Source organism: Simochromis diagramma, unplaced genomic scaffold (genome assembly GCF_900408965.1).
Source record: "Simochromis diagramma unplaced genomic scaffold, fSimDia1.1 OVJJ01000304.1, whole genome shotgun sequence".
Taxonomy (NCBI): Eukaryota; Metazoa; Chordata; class Actinopteri; order Cichliformes; family Cichlidae; genus Simochromis; species Simochromis diagramma.
The window spans coordinates 6,935,072-6,960,478 of record NW_024387030.1 but is presented as its reverse complement, the minus strand read 5'-3'; the positions used below and the strand labels follow the sequence as shown (position 1 = coordinate 6,960,478).

The following is a 25,407-nucleotide window of genomic DNA, read 5'->3' as shown; positions in this document are numbered from 1 at the left end:
TCGCTGGCGCGTTTGGTCTGCTGTCAGTCTATGCTCGACGCCTGAAAGAGAATAAAAGAAGGAGAAGAAGAAAAGAAATACTTGGGTGACAAATAAGAAAAAAAGTTATGATAACCTTCAAGTGCAATGAGATAGAATTTACAAACATCAACCAGCCAATTACATTACAGAAAAGCAATCATTCATTTCCTGCCATTTCCTTAATGATGCCATTTAAAAGCTTGAGATGAAAGTTAGTGTGGCGGAGCATAAAGCCACACAAAGTCGGGTCTTTGGAGCTGAACTTTTATTTTATTTTGAAAGGCAACTGATTATTATAAAAACAGCTGCATAAAATAAAACCGGTTACTGCTGGGGTCGAAAATGCACACATTTGTGGGGTTTCCCCCTATAAATAAATTCACATAATATTTCAGTTGGTGTTTCCTTGTGATGCTCACAAATAGGAACCTGTTTGTCATCTTTTTTTGGTATTTTCACATCATTGTTGAAAGAGTGAAGATGCGATCCCGTACGGATACTGGATTGCACTCAACCTGCCTCAAAAACAAAGCCATTCATGGTGGCATGTCCCCGTTTTTTGGATAGCAGGATGAGAGGGACCCGGGTGTGTGGGTGTGTGTGACACTCTGAAGTTGTCATGACAAACTTCTGGGCCAATGATAATTTAGATCTGTGCAAACTCGAAGGCAAATGGGAGGGTCCGATCCAATCAGCGGGGGGAGAACCCTCGGAAGCCCAGCCTCCTGATTTCAACAGATTGAAATGTAAGCCTGTCTCCAGCGCCGTCAGGAAACAGATCGAGAATTTTGTCTCTCTTGTTCCTTATCGCGCAAGAAGATTTTCTTGGACGCGATTTTAGAAAGTGGACACGCTGGACGCGGAGCAGGACCCACGCAGGAGGCACAAAGCGGACACCGTATTCTTCATTTGCGGCTTTAACACGATGGGTGAGTTCAGTGTCGTATCGCTTTTTGGTTTCTTGACAGAGATGCAGCGATCGGTGCAACTTCTTAAAGCAAGGTGGGGGGAATTTAGCGAGATATTGTCTGTGGTGTTAGTTTAGTCTTTAATCCAGAGGATATAAAACAGGACGATGAGTAATTATGTGGAGGTTACGCACGAATTTTGGCACTTCCCACCGGACATCGGTGTGAAATCTACCCTGCATGAACGACAGCTATCAGCGATCACTTAACACAGTTGATCCATAACTTCAGTTGTTTAGCGGGAGTGAAAACTTTGCTGAAAAAACAAAAATTCAAGTTTAAAATCAAGTGCAAATGTGAGAAGGTGGATTTTCCCCCCCGTCGTATATAAATAACAAAACTTGAAATATGTTGACTGAGACACAAATAAACTATCAGCATATCTGCTGAAATTCATATCTGTAATATAAGCATATATTATTTAAATATTCTGTTATATTATAAATAAGGGGTCGTTAGCAGTGTGGAGGGCCTTGGGTTGGTTACCTAATCGCTGTCTCACTGTTGTGCCCTTCTGTGTGTTTGTTTTTGACACCAGAGCCTGCCTTCGGTGAAGTGAACCAACTCGGTGGTGTTTTCGTAAACGGCAGGCCGCTCCCCAACGCCATCCGGCTCAGGATAGTGGAGCTGGCCCAACTCGGGATTCGACCCTGTGACATCAGCAGGCAGTTGCGCGTGTCCCACGGCTGTGTCAGCAAGATCCTGGCTCGCTACAACGAGACCGGCTCCATCCTCCCGGGGGCAATCGGAGGCAGCAAGCCGCGGGTCACCACACCCACCGTTGTCAAACACATACGGACATACAAGCAGAGAGACCCGGGGATTTTTGCCTGGGAGATCCGAGACAGGCTACTCGCTGACGGGGTTTGCGACAAGTTCAACCTGCCCTCCGTCAGCTCCATCAGTCGGATCCTCCGAAACAAGATTGGGAATCTGTCCCAGCAAAGCCAGTATGAGTCGGGCAAGCAGGCGCCTCATCCACCGCCACAACCAACGTTACCCTACAACCACTTATACTCATACCCGACGTCCAAAGTGCCCACTCCCCCTGGCATGCCCACCCTTCCCGGACACATGGCCATGCACAGGATATGGCCTTCCTCGCACTCTGTAACTGATATTCTGGGGATACGGTCTATTACAGAGCAACAAAGTAAGCATGGCTGCATGGAGGGCGGTTACATTTGTTTATTGCACCACATATAACCAACTTTTGAAGGGGTTTTGCGCGCAAGAGTGCGAATGTGTGTGTGTATGTGTGTGTGTATTTGGAATAAAACCGGCACTTGTGTTTTTTTTTCTCCCTTTGAGTTAGTGTAATTGTTTTTATAGGCCTCCAAAAGTAACTATTGGAACGTTATAAACCCACAGGCCTTTTTGGAGAGAGAAAGCTTAAATGCCATTTGACCTGCCTGCTGATATTGATTTTAAAAGGAGGCAGGTTAGTTCAGAAACAGATGGTCCAGCTTGCAAGAATAATTAAGAGGCGGATGTGGAATATTAGAGGGACAGCGGAGGGAAAGGCGGTGAGACGAAGTGTATCAAAATGAGGTGTGCTGAATGTTTGCCATGACTTGGAGCGAGTCGTTTTGTGCAGAACTGTGCATTCAGCGGTTTGCCCGATTCAGGCCTCAAATAAGTATCTCGCATTAGAATGCGTTTTCTGCTGCGTGGGTTGTGTTTTGTCCACATGCAGGTAGGCCCAGATAACTTTGTCTTGTACTCAACAAAACCGCAATTGTTTTGGAAACAGTGAAACAGGATCCAGCATAAATCAGTGCTAATGGTCGGCTCGGTGGTGTGAGAGGGCTTCTTCTAAGAGCTTGTTTTCCAGTGGCAGGAAGGGAAGTGTTGTCAGTCCATTGCCGCAATCCTGTTGCTGTCAGGATTCAGGGCTGCCATGCAGAAACACGCCCCGGCCTCTTCCACTTCCACCGCCATGCAAATCTTCACTCGAGCAATATAAATAACATAAATGTAAAGCAGATATCCACGAAAGCTCACGGGGTGGGGGTGGGGGGAGAACAGTGTTTTGAGCGGCTGCCTTTATAAACAATTTATGCATTTCTAAATTATTAGCAGATGCTTGTGGCAGGTTTTTGAACGCTGAGTTGAAGTTTTTAGTACATTTAGTGAAGTGAGAGATTTGCCACATACTTTTTAAATGGGTTTGGAATTAATGGAAATGATAAGAAATAAAATAAAATAAAACACGTGCACGGCTAAAAATGTAAAATATTAGTGACTTTGTCTAGGGTAGTTTTTATTTTTACGCACACGAACAACGGTGGGTTGATAAAGTCGCAGAGTGTTGTAATATTAATATGTGCAGCACGCAGTTTGTTTAAAGCTCTTTGTCGAAATTGTTGTGATGGCTTCTCTCACAGTAAACAACGGGGAATCTATGTAGTGTGCTCATCATGCACAAGAAGGAGACGATGAAAGTCAATTCAATTTGTCTCCGACAGCGAGACAATTTGTTTTTTTTTCTCTAATATCCTTGACCCAGAGAGAGGGAGTCGCTTTAGCCATAACTTAAAAAAGAAAATGGATTAAAAAAACCCCAACTACATTTAGTCCCATCGATTCTGAGCACATTTTCTTTACGACGAATAAAATAAATAAATACATAATTAAAAATATGACAGATAATTTCACCTTTGTGTTAGGTTCTCATTCACAACCCTAAAGAAAAATATAAATTTACGACAAAAGGCAATTATCAGGCAAAAAATACTTTCCCCAAACTTTTATTTTCAGAAGAGATTATCTCAATTTCAGACATCTGGAAAATTTTTGAAAAAAATAATACAGAGTCTAGGTTTCATACACTTGAAACTCGGCTGAAATACAGTACATCGGATAATAGATAATACAAAGATAATTGTTTAATGGCTCAAGGAAACATTTAAAGAAGCATTACGCACAGGAAAGACCTTCAACCTACGTGCTATTCATGCCTAAATTGACAAATAATCAGTTCAGAATGTCACAGGGTTTATTGTCTTGTGCAACCTGGCTAACCTGCGGTTAACGGATGCATGAATCACAGCAGCGGCCTGTGCCGGTCTTTTTTCCCCCTAACCTTAGCACAATCTCCTCCTGACCGCCCTCTCTTCTCTCTTTCTCTTTTGCCCCCCTCCCAGTTAGTGACAGTCCATCCTTTCCCAGCACCAAACTAGAAGAATGGAGCGCTATTAACAGGACTAATTTCCCACCAGCAAGCTCTTCACTAGTCAATGGCATGGATAAGGCGCATTTAGAACCTGAGGCAAAATACACACAGGTAAAAAAGTGGAAATCTCAATTTTAATTTTTTTTTTTTTAATCAGGAGTACAGAAAGAGCGAAAAGAGTGTAGGCTATTAATCTACTTGCAGACTTGAGTATTCTTCTATTTTAACAGTTAGCATGGAAACTTCCCATTTCACAGCATTAATGCGCTCCTTCTGCTGGCTGGGGTGCATTTTTATTTCACTCTCTCTTCTCTTTTTTTTATTCTGGCTTTACAAGGGCCAGTTCGTTTAGGCCCTGCTGCTTGGTCAGTGCTTTTATGGATGATTACAGAGCAGATTATTTAACAATAAGCACATCAAAGGGGGTTTAAATAGCCTAGTTATTATTAACTTTTAGGATTTTGAAAATTAAGTGTAGCGTGCTTCACACTCGAGACAATAGCTGGACCCCTGAATAAGAGCCAGTTGCCGCCTGTTTTCGTTTCCCTGGTAAATTATACAGTATTTGAATTGGCTGGTTTTAATGCTGTAGCCTAGTCAACGACAACCATCGTCCCGTCATTTGTCTGTGAGTTTTAAAGTAGGCTTTGGGATATTGTTGTGTCCTTAATGGCAGTCCTGCAGCTCTAAGCGTCCGGTGCATTCGTTATTTTGCTGGAGCGGTTAAGTCCACGCTAAAAACGCCGACTCAAACGTACAATAGTCAAAAATTAATACACGAATCGTTACTGACTTTCATGCAACTTAAGATGTTTTTCGTTTTATTTCCTAATGTTATGTAGCTTTAATAAAATGTATATGGCCAAACTCAATAAGCTGCAAGTCTGAAAGTGATTGGATAGATTTTTATTCAGCTTTATCTCCGCTTTTCTATCTAAAACTAACGCAGGTCTACACACCACTCATCGCAGGCCTTTAATGTCATTTCCCTCCCAAATCACGCTTGTGTGCGCATGCTTTCCTTTTCTTCTTTTATTTTGAAAGGGCTTGTGATTCTGGTCACTGACAGAAAACGTTTCCATGCACATCATTTATTTTGCTACTTTATCATGGGGGACCTTTCATTCTCATTATGAAGGGAAAAAAAAGATTGAACCGATGCTGGAAGATTGGGAGCGCTCAAAGTGGACGCACACTAACTGTCTGAGCGGTTAGCCAAGCAGCTATACAAAAACAGAAGTGAGCCATTAAATGCAGAAAATAACAACTCCATAAATTACACAGTTTATTGCATGAAAAACAAAGAATGGCGAAGCAAGAACTGTTCCACCAAAACACTGAGGATTAAAATGTGCCCCATCACTCCCATTTTATACATGCAGACTCTGCAGCCTGCTAAGATCTAATGTGACTTTAGACTTTGTTAAATTTGTGTTTGTCAGACAGGCTGAGACGCAGGGAAAGTGCGTTCTTGCCAGGATCGTGTTCAAACAAGATGGCTAAACAACTTTGTATCTATCAAACTACAAGTCACTTTTTACCACCAGTTTCAAAGCACGATCTTTCTTGCAGCAGCAGGGAACTTTTCGTTTTTGGTTTTCTTTTTTAATTTTTCTAAAGGTTGACTTTCAGCTAAGAAAACTAACCAAAGCTGGCCAATGAAAACCTTTGACGGCTTTACATTTCTGACAAATTTCCTAACACCTATTTTTCCATAAGGACCAAGACCGCGGCTAGAAACCTTTGGCCTCTGCTCTGAAGGCAAAGCGGGCAGATGCACCCGTGTGTGCTTCTCTGCAAGATAGCGAGCATCATTAACACAGATTAAGGTTAAATCACGAACCGCGGGTCGGAGTTAATGCAAAAGTGTTTTAAAAACACCAGAAAGAGGCGAAATGTTTAACAAAACATAGCCTACATATTATATATATCTAAAAAAAATATTTTAAATTTGTACTCTCTAGAAATTTAACAAAAACAAACAAACAAACAAACTCGTAAATGTCCTGAAGTTTAGTTTAAATTATTTATTTAAAAAATAAATACAGGGATTAGAGCAGCAGTAAATTCGCTAAAGTATTTTGTCGCATAGTCGACCAAATACACCAAGTGTTTTATTTATTTTTATTATTATTCATAACAATGAAACACTTTAATGTTATTATTATTAATATGAATTTTAAAACTTTTTAATAGTAATGTTAAAGTAAGTACAAGTGATGTAATTCAAGTTTAAAAAAGTTTTATATATACGGAGGGCGGAGGATGAAAGAACAGGTCCGCCTAATAAATTATACAATCAGATACAAGATCAGTCCCATAAATTCGCCTTTTGTATACTCGTTTGATTTTGTTGACTTTGTGTCAGACAGGTGTTGATTCAACTATGTGGTCATTCCTGAGGCTGCAGTTAGTTGTGTTCTTGCAGTAGTCAATTGCGTAAAACTGAAAGGGAGTTTCTTTTCTTTTCTTTCTCTCTATATACTATATATCTATATCTATGTTATATCTATACCTATAGATAGATAGACATTGCCATGAGCCGAATGTGTGTCTGTATGTATAAGTATACCATGTGCAAACACTAGGCTGTGTGTAATATATGATGTTTTTCAAGAGTGGAAATGTGTTAATTTTGGGGAAACTGTTTAATTACATTTGTTGATTTAAATTGGAAAAAAACAACAATAATATAATGGGCTGTCTGTACAGGACTTAATGAAATACATTTCAGTATATTTGAGTGAAGTTATGATACAAAACACCCGCATACTCATACACACATGGTCAGACACCCACAAACAACTGCCCCAGACACCCACAGCCACCCAGTACAGACCCACAGACACCTGCAGGCCCAGGCCCAGGCCCAGGCATGCACACACACACACACACACACACACACACACACACACACACACACACACACACACACACACACACACACACACACACACACGCACAGTTTTTTCTCTGTACTTGTGTTTTTATAATCACCGCAAATGCCAGTTAGGAAGATAATTTTTCATATCTCTTTTAAGATAGTTGCCAGTGACTTTGTCAGTCAAGCAAGTCTATGAAAATAAGTGAGAGGAACAGAAAAGATCCCAGTTGTATAGAAATAATTCTCAGTAGTCCGGGACCACCCAGGAACAGAAATTCTGCCTCCCTGCTGAAATGCTTTGGTGAATTCCTCAAGTTAAGTCCTGTCGCTGTGCCAGAGAAGCAAAGCCCATTCCTGGTTCGAACCATGATATTTCCCCTGTGCGTGCCTTTTCCCTCTCAGTCTGTCATGACATCCTTTAAGTGCCACCCCCAACCAGCCTGTCTCCCATCATATGGCGCAGTTTATCAGCAACACTGGTGCAATGTCCACTTTTGAGTAGAAAACAAGCTCCATATAGTGCACGTATGCTTCCCGAAACTGGGAAAATATTTATTTTCATGTGGTAGCTGTGAAGTTAGAATTAAGCTCTCTGCTGTTTATAATTCAACCAACATCACTTTCACTTTCTTCTACAGCTTGCCCCAGTTTTTCTTTCCTTTTCTAATTACAACAGCTGCTTTTGTGTGTTTCCCTGGGATGGGCAGAAATTTTTTGAACTTATTACAGTCCCTATTTAGGAAAATGTCTGTGGCAAACAATTTCCTTTTGATCATTTTTTAGAAAAGGAAAATGACTAATGATGAAATGAGTTATTAGTGACTTTTTAAACCTATAATTAAGAGGCTCTTATCTTAATCTTATTTTCCCCTTTCTTCTTTAAATCCCAGACGCCGAATGGCTTGCCCACAGTGAACAGCTATGTCACAGCACCCAGCATCCCTCCCTACCACCCTCCCACCCAAGTGTCACCCTACATGGGGTACAGCGCCACCACGTCGGCCTATGTGACCGGACCCACGTGGCAGCCAGCCAGTGGCAATGCTCTATCTCCCCACAGCTGTGACATCGCCACCCCGCTGGCCTTCAAGAGGATGTCAGCCAACCGTGACGCCATCCACCCAGTCGCCGCCTCGGCGCTGTGAAGTCAACTCCACAGACTGATGGGAGAAAGGGGGGTGGGAGGGTGTGAAGGGGAGTGGGTTGGGTGAGAGACGGAGAGGACATTCAACTCCAAGTCTGTCCGTGGTGGCAACTGTTTTCCACTCCCACTGCCAGCTTTCTATGAAGGACTCGGCCCCAGGACTCATATTTGCGCCACTGGGTATATGATGCTCCTCCGAGCTAAGCGCAGTCAGACCAAAGACACACAACGAATAAAAAGCCTGTCAGTTTTTACAGCAAATGTGTTGTCTAAAAGTACTTGCAGGACAGGTGTTCCAAAGACTGACATATGACTGCTACACCACCCATCAACATAATTCCTCTCAGATTCTTTACTGCACATCTGCAAATGTCTCTGGGCAAAATGGGGTAATGTATAACTTCATGAATACAGAATCAAAGAAAAGGGAAAAAAAACTTTACATTAGTGTTTCAGGGTGCTTAATAATAATAATTGCTATTGTTTTTTTATGTTTGTATGCTTTTTGTTTATGATTTGATAAAAGTAACTGTGTTATGGAGCGTTGTTTTCCACTTCTCTAAAAGTGTAGCCTATGCAAGAGCTTCAAAGGGAAGTTTATTTATTAGATTAAAGGTACGTTGAATGAAGTGCAATTAGTCTTACAGAAAGCATGGACATCTCCACGCACATTTAGACAGAATTGGCATTGGGCACATTGGAGTCTAGAGCATTAACATAATTAATTGTCAAATGTTGCACAATGAAATTGAATGTATCTTATTAAATTGTTTGGCTTTTATTGGTCTTCGTGGAGTTTTCTGGCTGTTTGGGGATTCCTCAACACTTATTATTCGGAGAACAGAAAACAAGTGCACCATCACAGCTAAAAATATTTCATCTCTTTTTCTTCCAGCTATTCTAGACTCAGGGCATTGTGGCCTACTGGCCTGTTTTACATGAGCAGGAAACTGCTTTCCATAAAAGAAAAAAAAAAAAAGACGTGTGCACGCTGACAAGGCCTGTATTTTCTATTACCATGCGTCATGGCTCACTAGGAAACTTCATCAGAAATGCTTTGGGAGCACGAGGGTTTGCGACCACTTGAAGCAATTCTTTGAAAGTCCTTTGGCCATTAAAAATGGGTACATGTCTTCTCACCTCATTACATTTAATGCGGTCCTTTCTGTAATCATAAAAAAATATACCTGTGCATTAGAGTGACAAAAACACAATTTGAGTAATTTGGGTTCGCACTATTTTTCGACTATTCCCATAAAAATTATAAATAAAAATAAAACACAAATGAATAAAATGTGCAAAACGTAAGAGAAATTTGGACATTTCCCACTGCAACCAAACTGAAAAAAAAAAAGTCAAAATGCAGTGTATATTTATACTTTGAAACATAGAATATTAATTCCAGTAAAGCCCTGCTGTCTTTAAAAAAATAATAATAACAGCCTAATGTCATGCATTATAATTTTCAACCATTTTAAGTCATAGAATTTTTTTCATATGGTTTTGTGGGAAAAGTAGTAAATAAAAATATGAGCTTTTCAAACAAATTTGAGATCTGTGTGCCCAAGAGTCCTAGACTCCTGGGGTCAGGTGCAGTCCATGTACATTCAGAGAGCCACAAATAGGCTCATTGGCCTGCGGTTTCCAAGGTCATCAGACATGTGACCCAAACACGAACCTCCAGCAGCCACATAAAGGGCCAAATAGGGCTGTCAGGGCCAACTCAACGTGTTCATTACAAAGGAAAAGCACACAGGCCATCTGACAAATGACATGTTTGCAAAATGATGCAAAAATACTTTCTGAAAGTGTAGAGGGGGGAAGAGTGTAGTGTAATAAATTACGAGTGAGTCTGGCAAGCCTTGTCTAGCCCTGCAGTGGAAACCACAGATTTACACAAACTGGGCTTTAGTTGAAGTTGTAGATTGATAACTTGATATAGGTGCTTACCCAGCTCTTTCGCATAGCATTACCTGCTGCCGATGGTTCAGTAGGTGCGCGGCTCAGTTTTTCTTTCCCTCCCGCGATACAGCATAAACAGCCTCTGCACGTGACAGTGTCAACAGTCCTCCCCATGCAGGAGCTGATTTGACTTGGAAAGCAGTCTTCCCCGCATCCAGTGGTCACGGACCGTTGCTCAGGGATCGTAGTGTTTCTTTGACCGTATGTGAACCACATCACAGAGACGTGATGTTCACTCGCTGTACCAGCCAGCCATCGCGGCCAGCCTTTTACCATCCACCATCCATCATGAACGGCAAATGATAGTTAAGTCTCTGAGTGGCATGAAAGAGTCGTTACACGCTCTGTTCTTTACCTCAGCCGACACACAACAAGGCCAAACAACTTTTCCTTTCAACTAAGCTACATGAACTGCACACAGCCTTGTTAGTCTAGTCTGACTCACAGAACAAAATTAAAATGTGGTTGTCTTAATTGACAACAGTATTCAAAAAACAGGAACAGTGTGTTTTCTAGACAGGAGGAAGCTTCTCGAAAGTCTAACAATCCCTGCTCTTGTAGTTTAATGTTGGTCAGCTTTATGGAAAGAGAGGTCTAAAAGGCGTACTTAAAAAAAAATAATAAGGGCAGACACGTGTTTACAATTAATTAAGTTGAGTCTGACTTCAGTGTCATATGGTTATCTTTACTTCTCCGCATGCAATTAGAAGCAAGACAGCCATTTACAGAGTAACACTGAGCAGAGAAAGTAATACCGGCTGAATACAGGACTTCATGCGTGCTTCTGCTCAATGAACACTTTTAAAAGCAGCTGACAACAGCCAGAATGTTTTCTTAATGTCTTAAAACAACAACAGTGAGGAGACAGGTGAGCAAAATGGAAAAAAATAAGTGCCGTGTTTTTAAAAATCACGTCTGGTGCCGTGCCTTTGTGTGTGTGCATGCATGGCTGACTGCTTTTTACCTACAGTGTAAATTGCAGACATTTTAATATACTAATCATTAACCACATTTGCACTGGGAAAGGCAGGTAGAGCCATGCCCAGGTTGCAGCCCTGTCAAAGCGGAGCCACTGAATTGAGATGTTACAGATGAGGGTGGGAAAATCCATAAAAAGGGTGCAAAGAAAATGACGTGAGGGAGACTTATAAGATTTATGATTATTGCAGTGTGCAGGGAATTCATGGTAAAGTTGCACAAGCTTTTAAAATACAGATAGAGATTCAGAACTCCACTACATAAAGGACAGGTTAAGCGCTTACAATTCCATCAGTCTGCAAGCCACAGTTGTTAGTCTCTCACCGTGGGCCCCTAGGCAAAAACTAGGAGCCGTTCCATTTTGGCAGAGAGTGACTCCCACATTAATGATGACTGTCAAATGCCAACGTGGCTCACTATACCAGCTACCAGATGAAGTTAAGATGAGTCTCTTCGAGAAGCCACTATGCCTAAGGCTGTGCAACAGGTGTGTGTATATATGTGTTTTTGAATATTTGTATAAGAAACAGACTGAGAGAGAGAGAAAGAGAATGTGTGTGGTAACCCCCTCGATCCCTGCAGCCCCATTTGAATTCTTGGGGCTTGTTATTTTAGCTTGCACTAAATTTTCGAGCGCTGACTACCCGCCAGAGAGAGAAAGACTGACACTAAGTTGGCTACGAAGCGCTCGGATGACAAAAAGGAGAGTGATGAAGTGGCAAACTGTAGAAAGGGGATATTCTTATATCGATGCCAAGATGAAACGGTCCCAGTTAAGACAAAAACAACAACACGAATCTACTGTTACAGGACACGCAACACACAATTATACAGTGACGAAGATGTGGGTTCATTTTTTTTTTTTATTTGTTACCAATACATAAAAGAACTGTCCAGTTGTTTTTGTTTTGAGGTTTTTTTTTTTCAGGAAGGACTTAAAAAGGAAAATCCACACAACATTTTACCAATAAAACCTTGAAAACATATAAAACTCAGATTCTTTTTTGGAGGTACATTAAAAACAGAAGAATCCCATCGAATACTGTCCATTTTCATGGTGCAGGGTTAATGTTGACAGTGGCATGCTGCAAGCAAAACCTTCATATTTTCCATAGCACCTATCTTGACAAAGCCAGAAAATGATTATTGAAAAAACTGAACTGCATGTAAAATTGTTGTTGTTGTTTTTTTTTTTTAAATAACGTGGAAAGCAGGAAGCTCTCAAAGATGTTGACAGTTTTGTGACTTATTGTCTCAGGCAGGACGGTTTGCCCCCAGCATCCAGTATAATTATGGAACGACATCAAAAGAGACTCTCCGCGTGCCTTTGCGATGCCAGGGGCTTCTGGTGCCAAGTTTGATCCGTGTATTAAGAACAAACTGGCAAAAACATATGCATTAATAACTTTTGCAATAAGCTTTCATAACGTCAGTGTTCTTGTTAGACATTAAAACACTATTTCTGCTAAGGCTCAGTAGTACATGGATGAAAATAGGTGTAATCAATAAGCAGACTTCCAAGGAATCCTCCAAAAGTTGCAGTAGCACTGGGAGCAGTGCTTTGCTGCACAATGAGGTGTTCTTGAAGGCTGCTGAATTTAAATTTAAATATGATTTCTACTGTTTTATGCACACTGTGTCTGAACCTCCTGATTGCATCTTGTATTTGCATTTATGAATACATATACCATAAAAAGATGAATATGTATATATATATATTATGATGTGATAAAATAGGAGACTGGAGATTGATCGTTGTACAAACTCATCTTAATTGAGGATATATGTTCAAGTATAGCTGTAAATAGACAGAAGTCAGGATAATCATAAAAATGCCTTCACTCTATTTTTGGTGTTTTATGTCATTTGAACACATTTCAAGTATTTCTATATAAATAGAGTTCATATTCTGAAGCGTTCAGCTCATTCTACTTTTTCTTTGTCTATTTAATCTGTGATTGTTGCACCAAACCAGTGAGATGAGCCCAAAAAAGAAGAAAAACATGAGAACTACAACCAATGAAATGTGAAAACACTATGTTAATGCATGACTTCATTAGGAACACTGATTTGTCAATGATTTTAAACTCAATGAAGACTATTTTCAGGTATTAGAACAGTTCCTTCAGACTCAAAATGTGTTGTAGCATTTTGAATGTGGGAAATGAAAGCTGCATTTTAAAACATAATATAATGCTGATTTGGTATTTTGAGTTTTTTGTATTCAAGATAAAAAAAAAATCGAATTTATTCCGATATGACTCTGATCAGGTAACGATACTTGCAATAAGGCACAGTTCATAAGGCACCATTGTGGGGTTCCCTGTTTTGTTACCAGTTTCTCTGCAGCCACTCAGACACATATTCATAGACCAACAGCATTACTGCTCCACCTGTGAGAGAATATAAGAGAAGTACCCGTTGTGAATTTGATTTTCAGAGGCTTTACTTCCCCAGTGAGTTTCTGAGAGCAGGAACATGTGAAAAGCTTGTAGCACTTGTTTACAAAGGAGGTGGACGGTATCTCTAGCTCACTGTATTTCCATTTAAAGCTTATTATTGTGGAATATTATGTAAATACTGTTCCTTGGAATCTGCTGAGAAGGAAATAGTGTTTGCTACAGCCTTATTTCACTGGAAGCACTGCATGCAAAGTTGAAATGCTAATATGCTTAAGGGAAGGCTTTTTCTTGCTTAATCGCTCTCTTCAGCAGCCTTATCTGCTGCAACAGGAAAGCTGTGAGGATGACAATGATTTCAATATTAACACGAGGAATTTTTTTTTTTCTTACCTGGTCCAAGCCTCATTATCTTGGGAACCAATCCCTTGTATAGTGCCAAATACCTGCAAAGAAAGGAAAGAAAAGCTGTAAGGTGTTAATGTGCAAAGATTTTAGCTAGAATCCAGTATATGTAAATCGTTTCAGTTTGCGTAATGGCTGTGCTGCGATGGAGTTGAAATGTAAATTAGTGCAAATGGAGTGGTGGTGTGTAAATTTTAGACTGCACATAAGTACTTCTCATGTGTCCTACTTCATATGTCAAATCCAGCACAACTCAGAGGCAAATTTTAAACCTCTGACATCACTCCATTTATTAAATATTATTTTAGATGCTTTGCAGATCTCAAAGAAAACCAATGTAAGTGAACTCTTGTGTATTATAATCTATTATCATTTGATCTAAAAAAGAAATTCAGAAGCTGCCTAGCAATACATGAATCAAGCCCCAGCTTTATTAGATGTAATGTATGCAATGCATCAATACTTACAGTTCGCTATTATAATAAGCAAGTTCTGAATAGAGTCATTTTTACATAATAAATCTATTTGTTTTTGGAAGTGTTTGACTGATCTGAGTCCTTCCATATGCTGGTTGTATACATGTGCCTGTGCTCTTGCTTGTGAATGCATGAATGAGTATACATGTGAGAGCCTGTCTGTCAGTCTGTCTGTCTGCTGCGCTGCCTGTCTGTCACTCCATCAGGTATATAGGGTCCAGCGGCCAGCGCTACCGAGTACCTGCTCCTTAATGCATTCAAGGTGATCAGTGGCTGTCCGCCTCCGCCTCGTGCTCCCTGTCCCGCTCCCTGCCCCCGCCACTGATGGCGTTAATAAGGCTCGACCCACTTCCTCCCTGGCCCTCTGTCTGATTAGATTGACCCGTGGAGCGCCGTGCGGCTCGTTAGGGTCTGCTTAACGACGTCTCCCATAGGGACCACTAATTAGCTGGGACTGTGTTGTGTTAGAGAAGGGGACTGGATGTGGCGGATGGGGCACCATCCATGCACCCCTGCAACGATAACATTTCAGTGCCATTCTTGCAACAACCTCTATACTAACAACATCCACTAACTACAAACATATCGCTGGCCCTTGTCTAGCGGAGCAGCATGGGGGAAAGTGGAAAGCCTGAGGCAATTGCTAGCATAACATACATCTTTCCTTGAAGCTTCCATTTAGAGCTGTCATTCTTTGAGGCATGAAAATATGTTAACATTTACTAAACAACTGACAGACTGCAGAAATGTATGATCGTACTCATGGGGAATACAGCCCAGAATCTAACATCATTATTTAGTTTCCATTCATTGGATCACAGTTTTGCATGAAGCTATTCGTGCTTTTTTGCTGTATTTAGTGTAGGAAAGTCACTCCACACAATCAAACCCTGCTAACTTGTAGCTCCAGCTGGTACATTTGTCTTCTCTGACAGCCAGTTTGGCAGATAACCAACTATCGACTGCTAACAAAACAGACAAAGTGGCTCATTAATTCTTGAATGAATCAGCATTCCAGCTTTTGTCCCGAACATCCCCTGTTTTTCTCCTCCCACATTTGTCCATACCCCTCTTCGCGGTACACTAGTGCCATGGTCTGGAAGCAGGTGCGGTACTTGATCTCTCCTGGCACTGGCTGGGGGCCCTGGATCCGGCTCTTGGCTACATCGAAGGGAATATTCACACAGGAGGAGATGGTCCCAGACAACAGGCCGATGGTAAACTTGCGCAGGAACTCTAGGGTAGGGTCCTGAAAAAGGAGGAGATAAAATTAGGTATGCCTTTTTAAGGGTGATACTTATATTTTTAAAGTGTGAACCACAGGGTTAAATTTGGTCCCATAAAACATAAACAGCAAATAGAGCCTTTGGAAATAAAAAAGAAAGTAGTGACAGGGAGTTGACAAAGTCAGCGCTGAGACATTATGTGTCTACGTCTATGAGCGAATGTGGGGGAGAGCATGAGGGGACTTGTGCATATGATTGCAAAGCTTGCATGAAAGCCCTGATCATTTTATGGTAGCGGGGGGCAGATTAGTGCTTCCTGACTGCAGTGCAGCATTCTGATTGGCTGAGCAGAAGCACATGTTCACCGGGGAGCCAAGACAGAGGATTTATAAACAGGGTTCATGCAGGCAGACTGGGGAGGCATATGGGGACAATTTGGGTAATTGGGCTGTGACTCGGCACAGGGGTATTACTGTACCAAAGAAGCCCAGACTCAGAGAGCTCTGACAGCTAATTGGCCAGGATATTTTTACAAATGACAGCAGCCTCTCTGGTCCAGGCCTTTCTCAAGCGGCTGGACACCCTGAGAGCCGTGGTAAATCAACAGCTAATCCCACTTTTTCTATTTTTTTCAAGTGGGATGTGGAGAAGGGGGCAACGTAACTGTGGCCTAAGTACACCCATCAACCCACTTCCTAACAGCCTTAAGCAAACATCTCCTCACACATTCACTTGTGAATGATGGCAGTGTGCTATCTGCCTCCTCTGTTAGTCAAAAGGCCACATGAGAGAAACCTGGACTCGACAGTCTGAATTCGACTGCAGACAAGTTTGAGTTGCAAGCTCATTGCTCATGTTGCTGACACAAGGCCTTTGAAGAAACACCACTATCAGCTCAGCCTGTGAATTGCACAACGTCCACAATATTTCTGCTTTTGCTGTCTCGACAATGGCCACTGTTAGCATCTAACAAACAGGATCGCTCCATCAATGTGCATCGAGACGGATAATTCCCAAAAAGCAACTGCCACAATCTAAGAAGGGAGCTATTTGAGTCATCCAGCCACATAATTATCATTCACAGAAGATGACCACTTGGTTCTCTGTACATCATGCGTCATTGGAAAAATGTTGAAAATTTAGCAGAGCCTGGCCTCCCACTGTAACCTCCTCTTGAAAATAGTACAGTTGTCTGCTTCCAATTAGTTCATTGGAGTTAATCTAATGCTCCAGTTTGCACATGTGGAACTGGCGTATGGTAACGTTTCCATTAAACAAAATTAACTTTTGTTTGGGCCATCAGGAACTGCCGGATGTGTAATCTGAAACTTTGAGGATGTTATGAAGAGCAAACAGAAGAGGTATTAGTGGGGCTGATCTTACAAGTCCTCTCTGATTTTTGCTTCCTTCCCTCCATGCCAGTCAGGCTAACTAATAATACTGTTAAATACATTTGGTATTTCCCTGTGGCAAGGTTGTTGGCACACATGCATATCACATCCTATGGATAGCAAAAAAACTGGGTGTAGTCAAGGTTACCAATGTCAAAGCAAGGTTAAAGTGGTTTGGAAAAAAACCCCAAAACAAGTAAGTGTGTGATCATAGATTATGATTGGCATATTACCGGGTTGGTAGGAATAGCGTCCTTCACATTGAAGTAGAAGCCAAAGTAGATCATGTTGAAAACTCCATGGCGCCCCAGTGTTGATGTTAATCCTTTATTAAGGCCCCTCAGTCCAAAGCCGTCTGACTTAATTATCCGTCTTGCTTGGGCAAAAGAGGAGGGTTGCTGTATTGGAAAGATTGAATTCGAAAGAAACACATGTGAGCAGATTTCTATGGAAAGATGTGTAGATTACCAATATTTTACACATTATGACAATATTTGATTTCAGTCAACCTCTTTGAAGGAATCCCTGTTGGCCTGGAGACTGACTTTCACCACCTCGAATGGATTGATCACTAAAGCCTCAGTCAAGCCAGAACCAAGCCCTGCTGCAGACAGCGCCTAAAGGGGAGTTGGACGTGATTTAGGACTCAGAATATGGAGATAATATTTGGGTAGAGACAGAGCAAACTAGATAAACTGATGAAGACAATGAAGAGTGACAACGTGTCCGGGTTACAAGAGCTGCCGTTGTTATTTCATTTCCAGAAACCTGAGTCTTTTTGTCTTGTCTAAAATATGTATTCGTCACAGCCATCATTGTTACTTCTTAATAAATGCTTTAAGACGCCTGTGTTTATCATCAGACAGAACGCCAGATGACAGATGGGGATGAGAGGAAGGTGAGTAGAAAGTAGGAATGTGAGCAAGGTAACAAACTTGCACTGAAGAAGCCAAAAAATTATTTTCTGCTTTCATTCATCTCATCACAATCAACATGCACTAATGTAGCACCGATTTTATACAACTGGCTGTTGCAACACTGCATGTACTTACATTGGTCTGTCTATTTCTGCATCTAAGTGTGTGTGTACATGTGTGCGTGCATGCGTGCTCAGAGCGAGGCGTAATGGGAACATGTCAAGAACGTGTCTATAGCTCATTACTCTTCCTGCCTCTTTATCCTGCTGTCAGAGCCCCGGGACCCATCCTCTCAGACATGCCTCGTGATGTTTACACAGCCAGCGAGCCACGTTTTAATTCCTTATTTGTATTATTACTGTGTGTGTCCTCATTAATCAGAGTGAAGGCATTCAGCTGTGCCATGCTGAATAGGGGGGAAGAGAGAGCACCATTCACAACCAATCTGTAATTCACTTGCACTAATGATCTGATGTGATTACAGTACTTGATATGCGAGGGCCTCTGGGGGGAATGGGGTTAGAGGTACTTGAGGAAGAGGAAGGGGTGGAAAGAAGATAGTCAGAAGGAGGCATAAGAAGAGTGGGAAGAGGGCATGATGAATGGGACAGGTAAACATTACTCCAGAAATGGCTGTAAAAACAAGATGAGGATATTCTCCACGCTGGGGCTGCTTTGACACTGAGCTACAGGTAAGCCATCCATCATGGCTGACACTTGGCTGCCACCTGAATAGGTGGTGTGCGGTGACCACACCCCACCAATACAAATCTTTCTAGCTTAAAACTCTGACTCAATATAACAGAAAACCAATTACTCAAGAAGGATGAAACCTCTTCTTACCTCATGGCCTGTGGTGTAACCAGTCTCCAGAATTAACAACCGCCAAGCAAGTTGGTCAAGTTGGTTTTAAAGTACTGTGTTAAATATTAGACTATTTTGGCTCTACTTCCAAACATCGGGGTTTGAAAGAAGTGGTGACTATGAAGTTTTGTGGGTTCATCTTGACTTTAAGAGGTAATCTGTGTTTATGTCCAGGCTATAAAGAATCCCACCTGCTTAACTTGGGGATGAAGAGAAAAAGGTGCTACGATATAAACGATATAATCCCAGTGGGTTGTCCCAGTGTAGCCACGCTGCGATAAAATAACGTGATTAAAGTTAACTAAATGGGAACTTGAAATTTTAATACACTGATTTTTAACTGCCTTTTTTCTCGAATTGGGATTAGTTGCTGTTGGATGTGCAGTTGAGGTTGGGTAAACAATATTATCTGATCAGCTGTCTCAGTTGTTATGAATTCAACTTTTAGATCACTAGCATGTCACAAACTTTGCTGGACTCCTTTTGCTGTTTTAAATTGTAAGGTCTGACTTCCCATATGGCTGAGCTTATTTAAAAATGACTGAATGTCACAGCAGACAGGCAGTATTGTTACCGCCATAGCTTTTCTACTTGCTTTACATTCATTGTAGAATTGCAAAGTGATTTTTTGTCTGTGTCAGCAGTGAAGGGGCACACTCATTTTGTTTGAATAAGCATTAATCAAATTGTCAATGGACAAACCAGACTGCAGATTCCAGGATTATACCGAGTGCAAGCACTATGATTGCTGTTGTGACTCCAGGTTACAGCTTTGGGTTGTCTTTTATATTAACACAACATACAGCATGGGCAAAACGCAGCACCTGCTCAATGTTAAGTCTGCACCGTAGTCTTATGGTAACTGTTGCTGTTATGCAACATTTAGCTCCTTCCTATCTTCAATTAAAAAAAAAAAATCTGAATAGATTCTCACACAGTGTGAGTCAATGAAATGAAAACAAAGTAATTATTACTTGTGTAATTTTAAAAAAGCCTTCTAATAAGCTGCCAGTTATACTGGATTAACACATACGTAGCAGCACCGAACAAACGCTTGTAGTTTTTGTGGCTGCTCTGTTGCTGGGAATGAAGCTCATAAAAGCAAAGGTTCAGCCAGAGACATGGAGTCATTAGTGCCACACTGATCACAGCTGATGACAAGCTGATGTCCCAAACTGAGTGCCAACTACATATACATGCTGCTTCATACATTTAAATGCTAAACTGAGGTGAAAGTGGAACATTCAGGGTTTGTTTCAGAAGTTCTGAAAATGACATTGACAGCTACATAAATGACTAAATGTGTGCTGAATTGCTCGCACTATGCCAACAGTATTAATTTAAGCTCTGGAACTCATTTCATGTTTATCTTGTCCAATGTGTGACCAAGATAAAAAACACAAAATGAGTAAGAATTTCCCTTCTAAACCTATTCCTGCATTACTAAAAGTTTTACATGAAACAGCACTGAAAATGAAATGTTAACAAGGACATTTACATTTTTATTAATTCATTTGCATGGCAAAATTATTCTTGGCATTTGTCTTTGTTTTAAAAGCCTTTGGCAGGTGAGCTGTTTTTATACTCTAAAACATTATTCCAAATCCGGTGTGCGTGCGTATTTATTTTTTCAAGTGAGAGTGTATTCAGGTGTCCCTGGATGGAAGACTCACCACACCGGGAGACAAAGGGGTCAAATTCAGCAACTTCTTGTACTGCTCAAAGGTGAAAAACTGCAGTGGGAAAGATCAGGATAAAAGCGCTGTCAGAAAGTGACATCTGTGCACACATACACACCCACATATGGTGTACATAAAGAAAGCTACCTTAAAAACACACAAAAGGAAAGGGGGAACTACATGAAGATTGCATGTATTTAGTAAACGAACATGAAATGACGGTACGCTTTGAATTTCAGACCTTGATCTTTGTGGAAAGACAAAAGTCTCAAAAGCAGACAGATCCACGGATCTGTTTATTTGACCAAGGGCAAAATGCCAGCAAGACCGTTTTAATCGGAGCTTTAATTTGTTTTCTGGCTCCAGACATTTCTCACCACCTAGCTTTGTTCTCAATGTGAGTGATTACCCCATCTTCTCAGTGTGAGTGCTTACTTTTAAAGTTCACACATCCTTGTTTCCAGCATCTCATTACAGAGGTGTTCTATGCCAAGCATCAGGGCCCTCTGCGCCACCCACCCCTCCCGCTCACCCCAATCCCTGTCACCCCATTACACGTTAGCTCCAAATGCTAAACCTCATTACAAATATCCAAAGATGGCTCTCAAGAGATGGCTTTCTTTCAAATGCTTGTAAGTCAATATTTGGAAGACCAACAGAACGAACAGGAGTGGCTGAGGAGGCAGACATGGCAGAGGGCGTCATGTGTTTAATCAACACGTGTGTAACATGTTAGAACGATTGTGGTTTGAGTGTTTTCATATGGGAGTGAAGCAGTTTGCAAAGAAACCAGATCCTGAGCGTTGCATCATATGCCGAGAAGCTCTGCGGCCGTCAGTGAACAAAGAGCCATGTCCTTTGTCTCACCTTGACTGCTCTCTTCGGTGTCTCTGCTAGAATAGGAGGTAGGATTCCCTTGTAGAATCCAAATACTCTGTAGAAAGAGGAAATAAAATGTTTCTCTGGCACTGAATTCGACTTACGTTTTTGTAAAATGTTAGTTTACTTTTACATTGTACGTGTAGTGTATCAACACTACACGTACATCGGATCAACCAAACTGCTGCTGAAATATCCTCTAATACACTCATAACTTTACATCAACTTATTATTCATCGTTGTAATGCAATACAGCTCAACACCACAGCAACTCTAACTTAGGATACAAAGTACAGATTGCATAGGATTTAGGAAGTTTTAGTTATGCATTTTGACATGTTCCAAGACAAGTTTCAAATGGCTGCTCACTGATTTTCATATTGTATGGAAATAAATGGAAGCCAATGAACGTCAAAAGGCAGCGTGGTGCAGTGGACAGCACTGTCGCCTTGCATCAAGAAGCTTTAATCCACTATTCAGGGCTATGCATGCTTGATAAAGACTTGGCTTTGCGTGATGTCGCAGTGACTTGCTAGTCAAATTTGAGTTAAGGAATTCATACAATGTGCAGAATTCCTGTTTAAGGTTTATATAAAGGTTTAAAAATCACAAAGGGATTGGCGTGGCATTTTCTCTTCCTCCTTATTCAGCAAGGCACATTTTCAGATATACTTTCAAACCACAAACCCTGGTAAACATGTTCTACATGAACATGCTGAGGAAATGATTTAAGGGTGTTTTTTCAGTATTTGATATGTTGGATATTTCAGAAGCAGTAGCTGTATAATTTTAGTCAATTTGGGTAGTTTGCCTGTGCTCAATCATACGTCCAGCCATGATTTAAGGCAGAGTCAGAGCCAGGAAAAATAATAAAATGATACAGTGAGTTATTCATATTGAGATGTGTACCTACATGGAACACAGGCTATATTTTGGAAAAGCGAATTTTATGTAATGCCTTCACAAACTAAATGAACAGATTGTTAAATTAGTCATTAACACACTTATTGGGTGCTTTTTTTGAATTATATACAAATCTCTTCTTAACCTTTCCATGCTGTGTTCAGATTCACTCAGATTCTTGGATATAAGCTGAGTTACCCTCTCATAGGTAAATGCCCCTTTGTAACCAGATGAGGTATGTTAACGGCTGATGGAAAAGTAACAAAAGAGCACATATATAGATTCACACGAATGTCTGACTGGTTTTTGATGTACACATGCAAGAGGACAGTAGTAGGCTTTGTTTTGCACACTGCATGTTTCGTATACATTCAGAAGTGCACACACATGCATTTCCCACAGCCTTCAGTTAGGTCAAAACATGTTAGAACATTTAGGACATTTGTTTGAACTGGTCTAGTTTACACTAATGGGGCCAGATTGACATATTTTAACTTTTTCTTACTAGTTGTAATATGTTGTTTTTGTCAAACTTTACCACGTGTGCCACAGGCTCCAGGTCTAAAACGCAGCACATCTGAAGCATCGGATACTTTGAGTCATTAGCTTTTGTGTTGATAGCAAACTGTTCCTGGCAACAGCTACCTCTCCTCCACTATTATCATTCCTAAATGTTGTTTTAAGGGGACTGTCTTGAATTAAAACAGGTAAAACAGGTTTAAATCTTCAAAGAAGGGAAGCAGCAGAGGCCACTACTCTTATACTATCAGTATAAAGGACAGGACAGGTCAGGACATTTTTATCCATAATAAATCAATCAATCTGAAGATGGGGTTATGTATGTGTAATTGCGATAAATATTTCAATAAATATTTTGTTTAATTGCCGTGCAAAGCTCAGGGCAACGATGTGTAAACACATAACAAACGTGTTGCTATGGAAAAACTACATTCTTTTGTGGTCACCACCCATCACAAGCTTTTTAGATTTCCCGCTTCCTTGTTTATTTACCATTGAGATATTTTCCATGATACAAATTCCATTCATGGAAAATGCAAAATATGCTCTTCGATCACAAGGTTTCAAAGCTTCCTCTGTTCAATTTTTTTTGTTGCTACCTTACTTCTTGAAAGAACACTTTCAAATGACATCAGTGGTTATTGTGAAACTGCAAGATGGCCTTAATAAAAAAGTTTCATTCAGCTGTTTTCTTTTCTTTTAAAAAAAAAAAAAAAAAAAAATACAAAACAAAATAAATATTCCGTGGCTAGTTATCTGTGCCAGCTCTAACCTCGAAAAGTGAAAACACACATCAGTGAATCAGAGATGCACATTATGACATGCCCTTCATTACAATGTGGAATACAAGTCATTTTGAAGGAATAGTTACCAGAAACCTGATGGCGTTCTGAAGATTTACTTCTAAAACTCAAGGCTGATATTACAAAGTCTTTGCTATGCTACAAAATAAGAATTCCTCTTTCTCGACCTGCAGATAGAGACTCAAGTAGAGGCTCCAAATGTGGGTTGATGCACAGCTAAAAAAAAAGGTTCAGAGAAAAGACACCATTTACTCGGTATTTTGATTTAATAATAAACACTTCTCAGTTGTTTCAGGAAATCATCTAGCCTCCCCCCCATTTGTCATCTAAACAAACACACCACCCTGACAGCAATTAATGGGGCTAAGGAGTCAAAAACTAATCTTTTAGGCCTTTCCAAGGAGTTTACTGACAAATAAAAAGTAGCCTTATTACCAAAAATAATTTCTTTATCTAAAAATAAAAAATAATAGATAATAATATTCTGTAAATGTACACATGGTCATTAAATATTTGTTGTGGCGAAGGGAAAGCGAAACTATCAGAGAGGGCAAACTGATATTGAATACAAGTCAAAGAGGACAACATGGCGTGGCCGACTGTATCCTGTGAACAGCAGCACCAGCTCTGTTGTGGCAACATTCTCTAAAAGTCAACAGAGATGATCTTGGTTGATTGGGTACAAGTGTAAATATTTTTGCTGCTGGAACACATTTCCACTGACTATAACCTGAGACCGACAGGCGATTACGCTTGCACAGAATCCACAACGGCGAGGGCGCCTAGCAAAAACAGCAGCAAACCACAACTAATTATCAAAAGACTTTTCATCAGGTGATCCAGCCTATTTGATCAACACCTGAAGCTACACAAGCAGCGCTGGCTCTGGGTAATTGAGCCCACATTATCATGCCAGAGCAAGGGATTATCGCTGAGCAAAATGCTGCCTGGAAGCCAAAAATGAATCTCTTATATGGTTTGTGTAAACAAGTTATTTCAGTCAGACGGAAGGCCTTTCCCTCTCCTCTCTTTGTCCATGCAAATGGTGGCCACAGATTTCCCGGGTGTGGTCAGGCTGGGGAGCCACCAGGTGATGAAGGAGGAGTGAAATTTGTTACAGAACAAATATGGCCTCTAGTGAGTGGCCATCATTTGAATCCTTATTTGATTGCCAATGTAAAGTACACACTAAGTCCCTTTTTGTCTTTCCTAAACAAATGGCCTCCTGACACAGAGCGAGGGATGAGGGATATGTGTATCCCAGCATTAGGTGGGTGTACTTGTATGCTTGTGTGTGTAATTTGGCTTTCATTTTCATAAACCTTTCCTTTTTTAACAGCCTTCATCCATCTGGAGAGAAGCGTGTCAGTGACACAACTACACAAAAAAGACCAACTAAATAAATCCACTAACAGCGATACCAGTGACAGAAATAAAAACAGACAAAAATAGCGTAACAGTGAAAATGTGCAAACCTGGAAAGTTGCTGCTATTTACATTTTGGAAACACACATTTTATTTTCACAGTCTTTGAGGAAACTGACAGAAAAATGTTGCACAGGGAATATTTTAGCATTTCCTAGTACCTGTTAAAACTTGACATTGCTCCTAACAGGAACTAAATAACAGAATTCCCAGTGGCCAGGATTAAATCCACCAAAACTGCTTCCGTTTATGCAACTTAGATGTCACCTAAGTCACGAATAGCTATAACTAGAATTAAAAAAAACCCTGTGTTACTGAGGTAAGAGATTGTACGATAAACACTTTTACCTGGTGTAACAAAAGGACGCTATAGCACATGTTGTGGTTGT

General features: G+C 40.7%; 2 protein-coding genes across 4 annotated transcripts in view; one reads left to right on the top strand and one right to left on the bottom strand.

Moving 5' to 3' along the window:
• The first annotated feature begins 685 nt into the window (after positions 1–685).
• Positions 686–8,978, top strand: pax9 (paired box 9). The gene is made up of 4 exons (XM_040042857.1): positions 686–950; positions 1,528–2,142; positions 4,136–4,275; positions 7,939–8,978. Exons 1-4 carry the CDS (start codon positions 947–949, stop codon positions 8,191–8,193), a joined length of 1,014 nt encoding a protein of 337 aa, XP_039898791.1. The 5' UTR covers positions 686–946; the 3' UTR covers positions 8,194–8,978.
• A 3,018-nt stretch (positions 8,979–11,996) lies between these two features.
• Positions 11,997–25,407, bottom strand: part of slc25a21 (solute carrier family 25 member 21) — an 86,510-nt gene continuing 73,099 nt past the window's right edge. For all 3 annotated transcript variants that reach the window (XM_040042859.1, XM_040042858.1, XM_040042860.1), the window contains 7 exons: positions 21,357–21,423; positions 20,484–20,543; positions 17,539–17,646; positions 17,263–17,427; positions 15,480–15,661; positions 13,925–13,977; positions 11,997–13,525 (listed from right to left, as the gene is read on the bottom strand). In XM_040042859.1, coding sequence (XP_039898793.1) covers positions 13,464–13,525; positions 13,925–13,977; positions 15,480–15,661; positions 17,263–17,427; positions 17,539–17,646; positions 20,484–20,543; positions 21,357–21,423 — 697 coding nt within the window. In that variant the 3' untranslated portion in view covers positions 11,997–13,463. The remainder of the gene's footprint in view (positions 13,526–13,924; positions 13,978–15,479; positions 15,662–17,262; positions 17,428–17,538; positions 17,647–20,483; positions 20,544–21,356; positions 21,424–25,407) is intronic.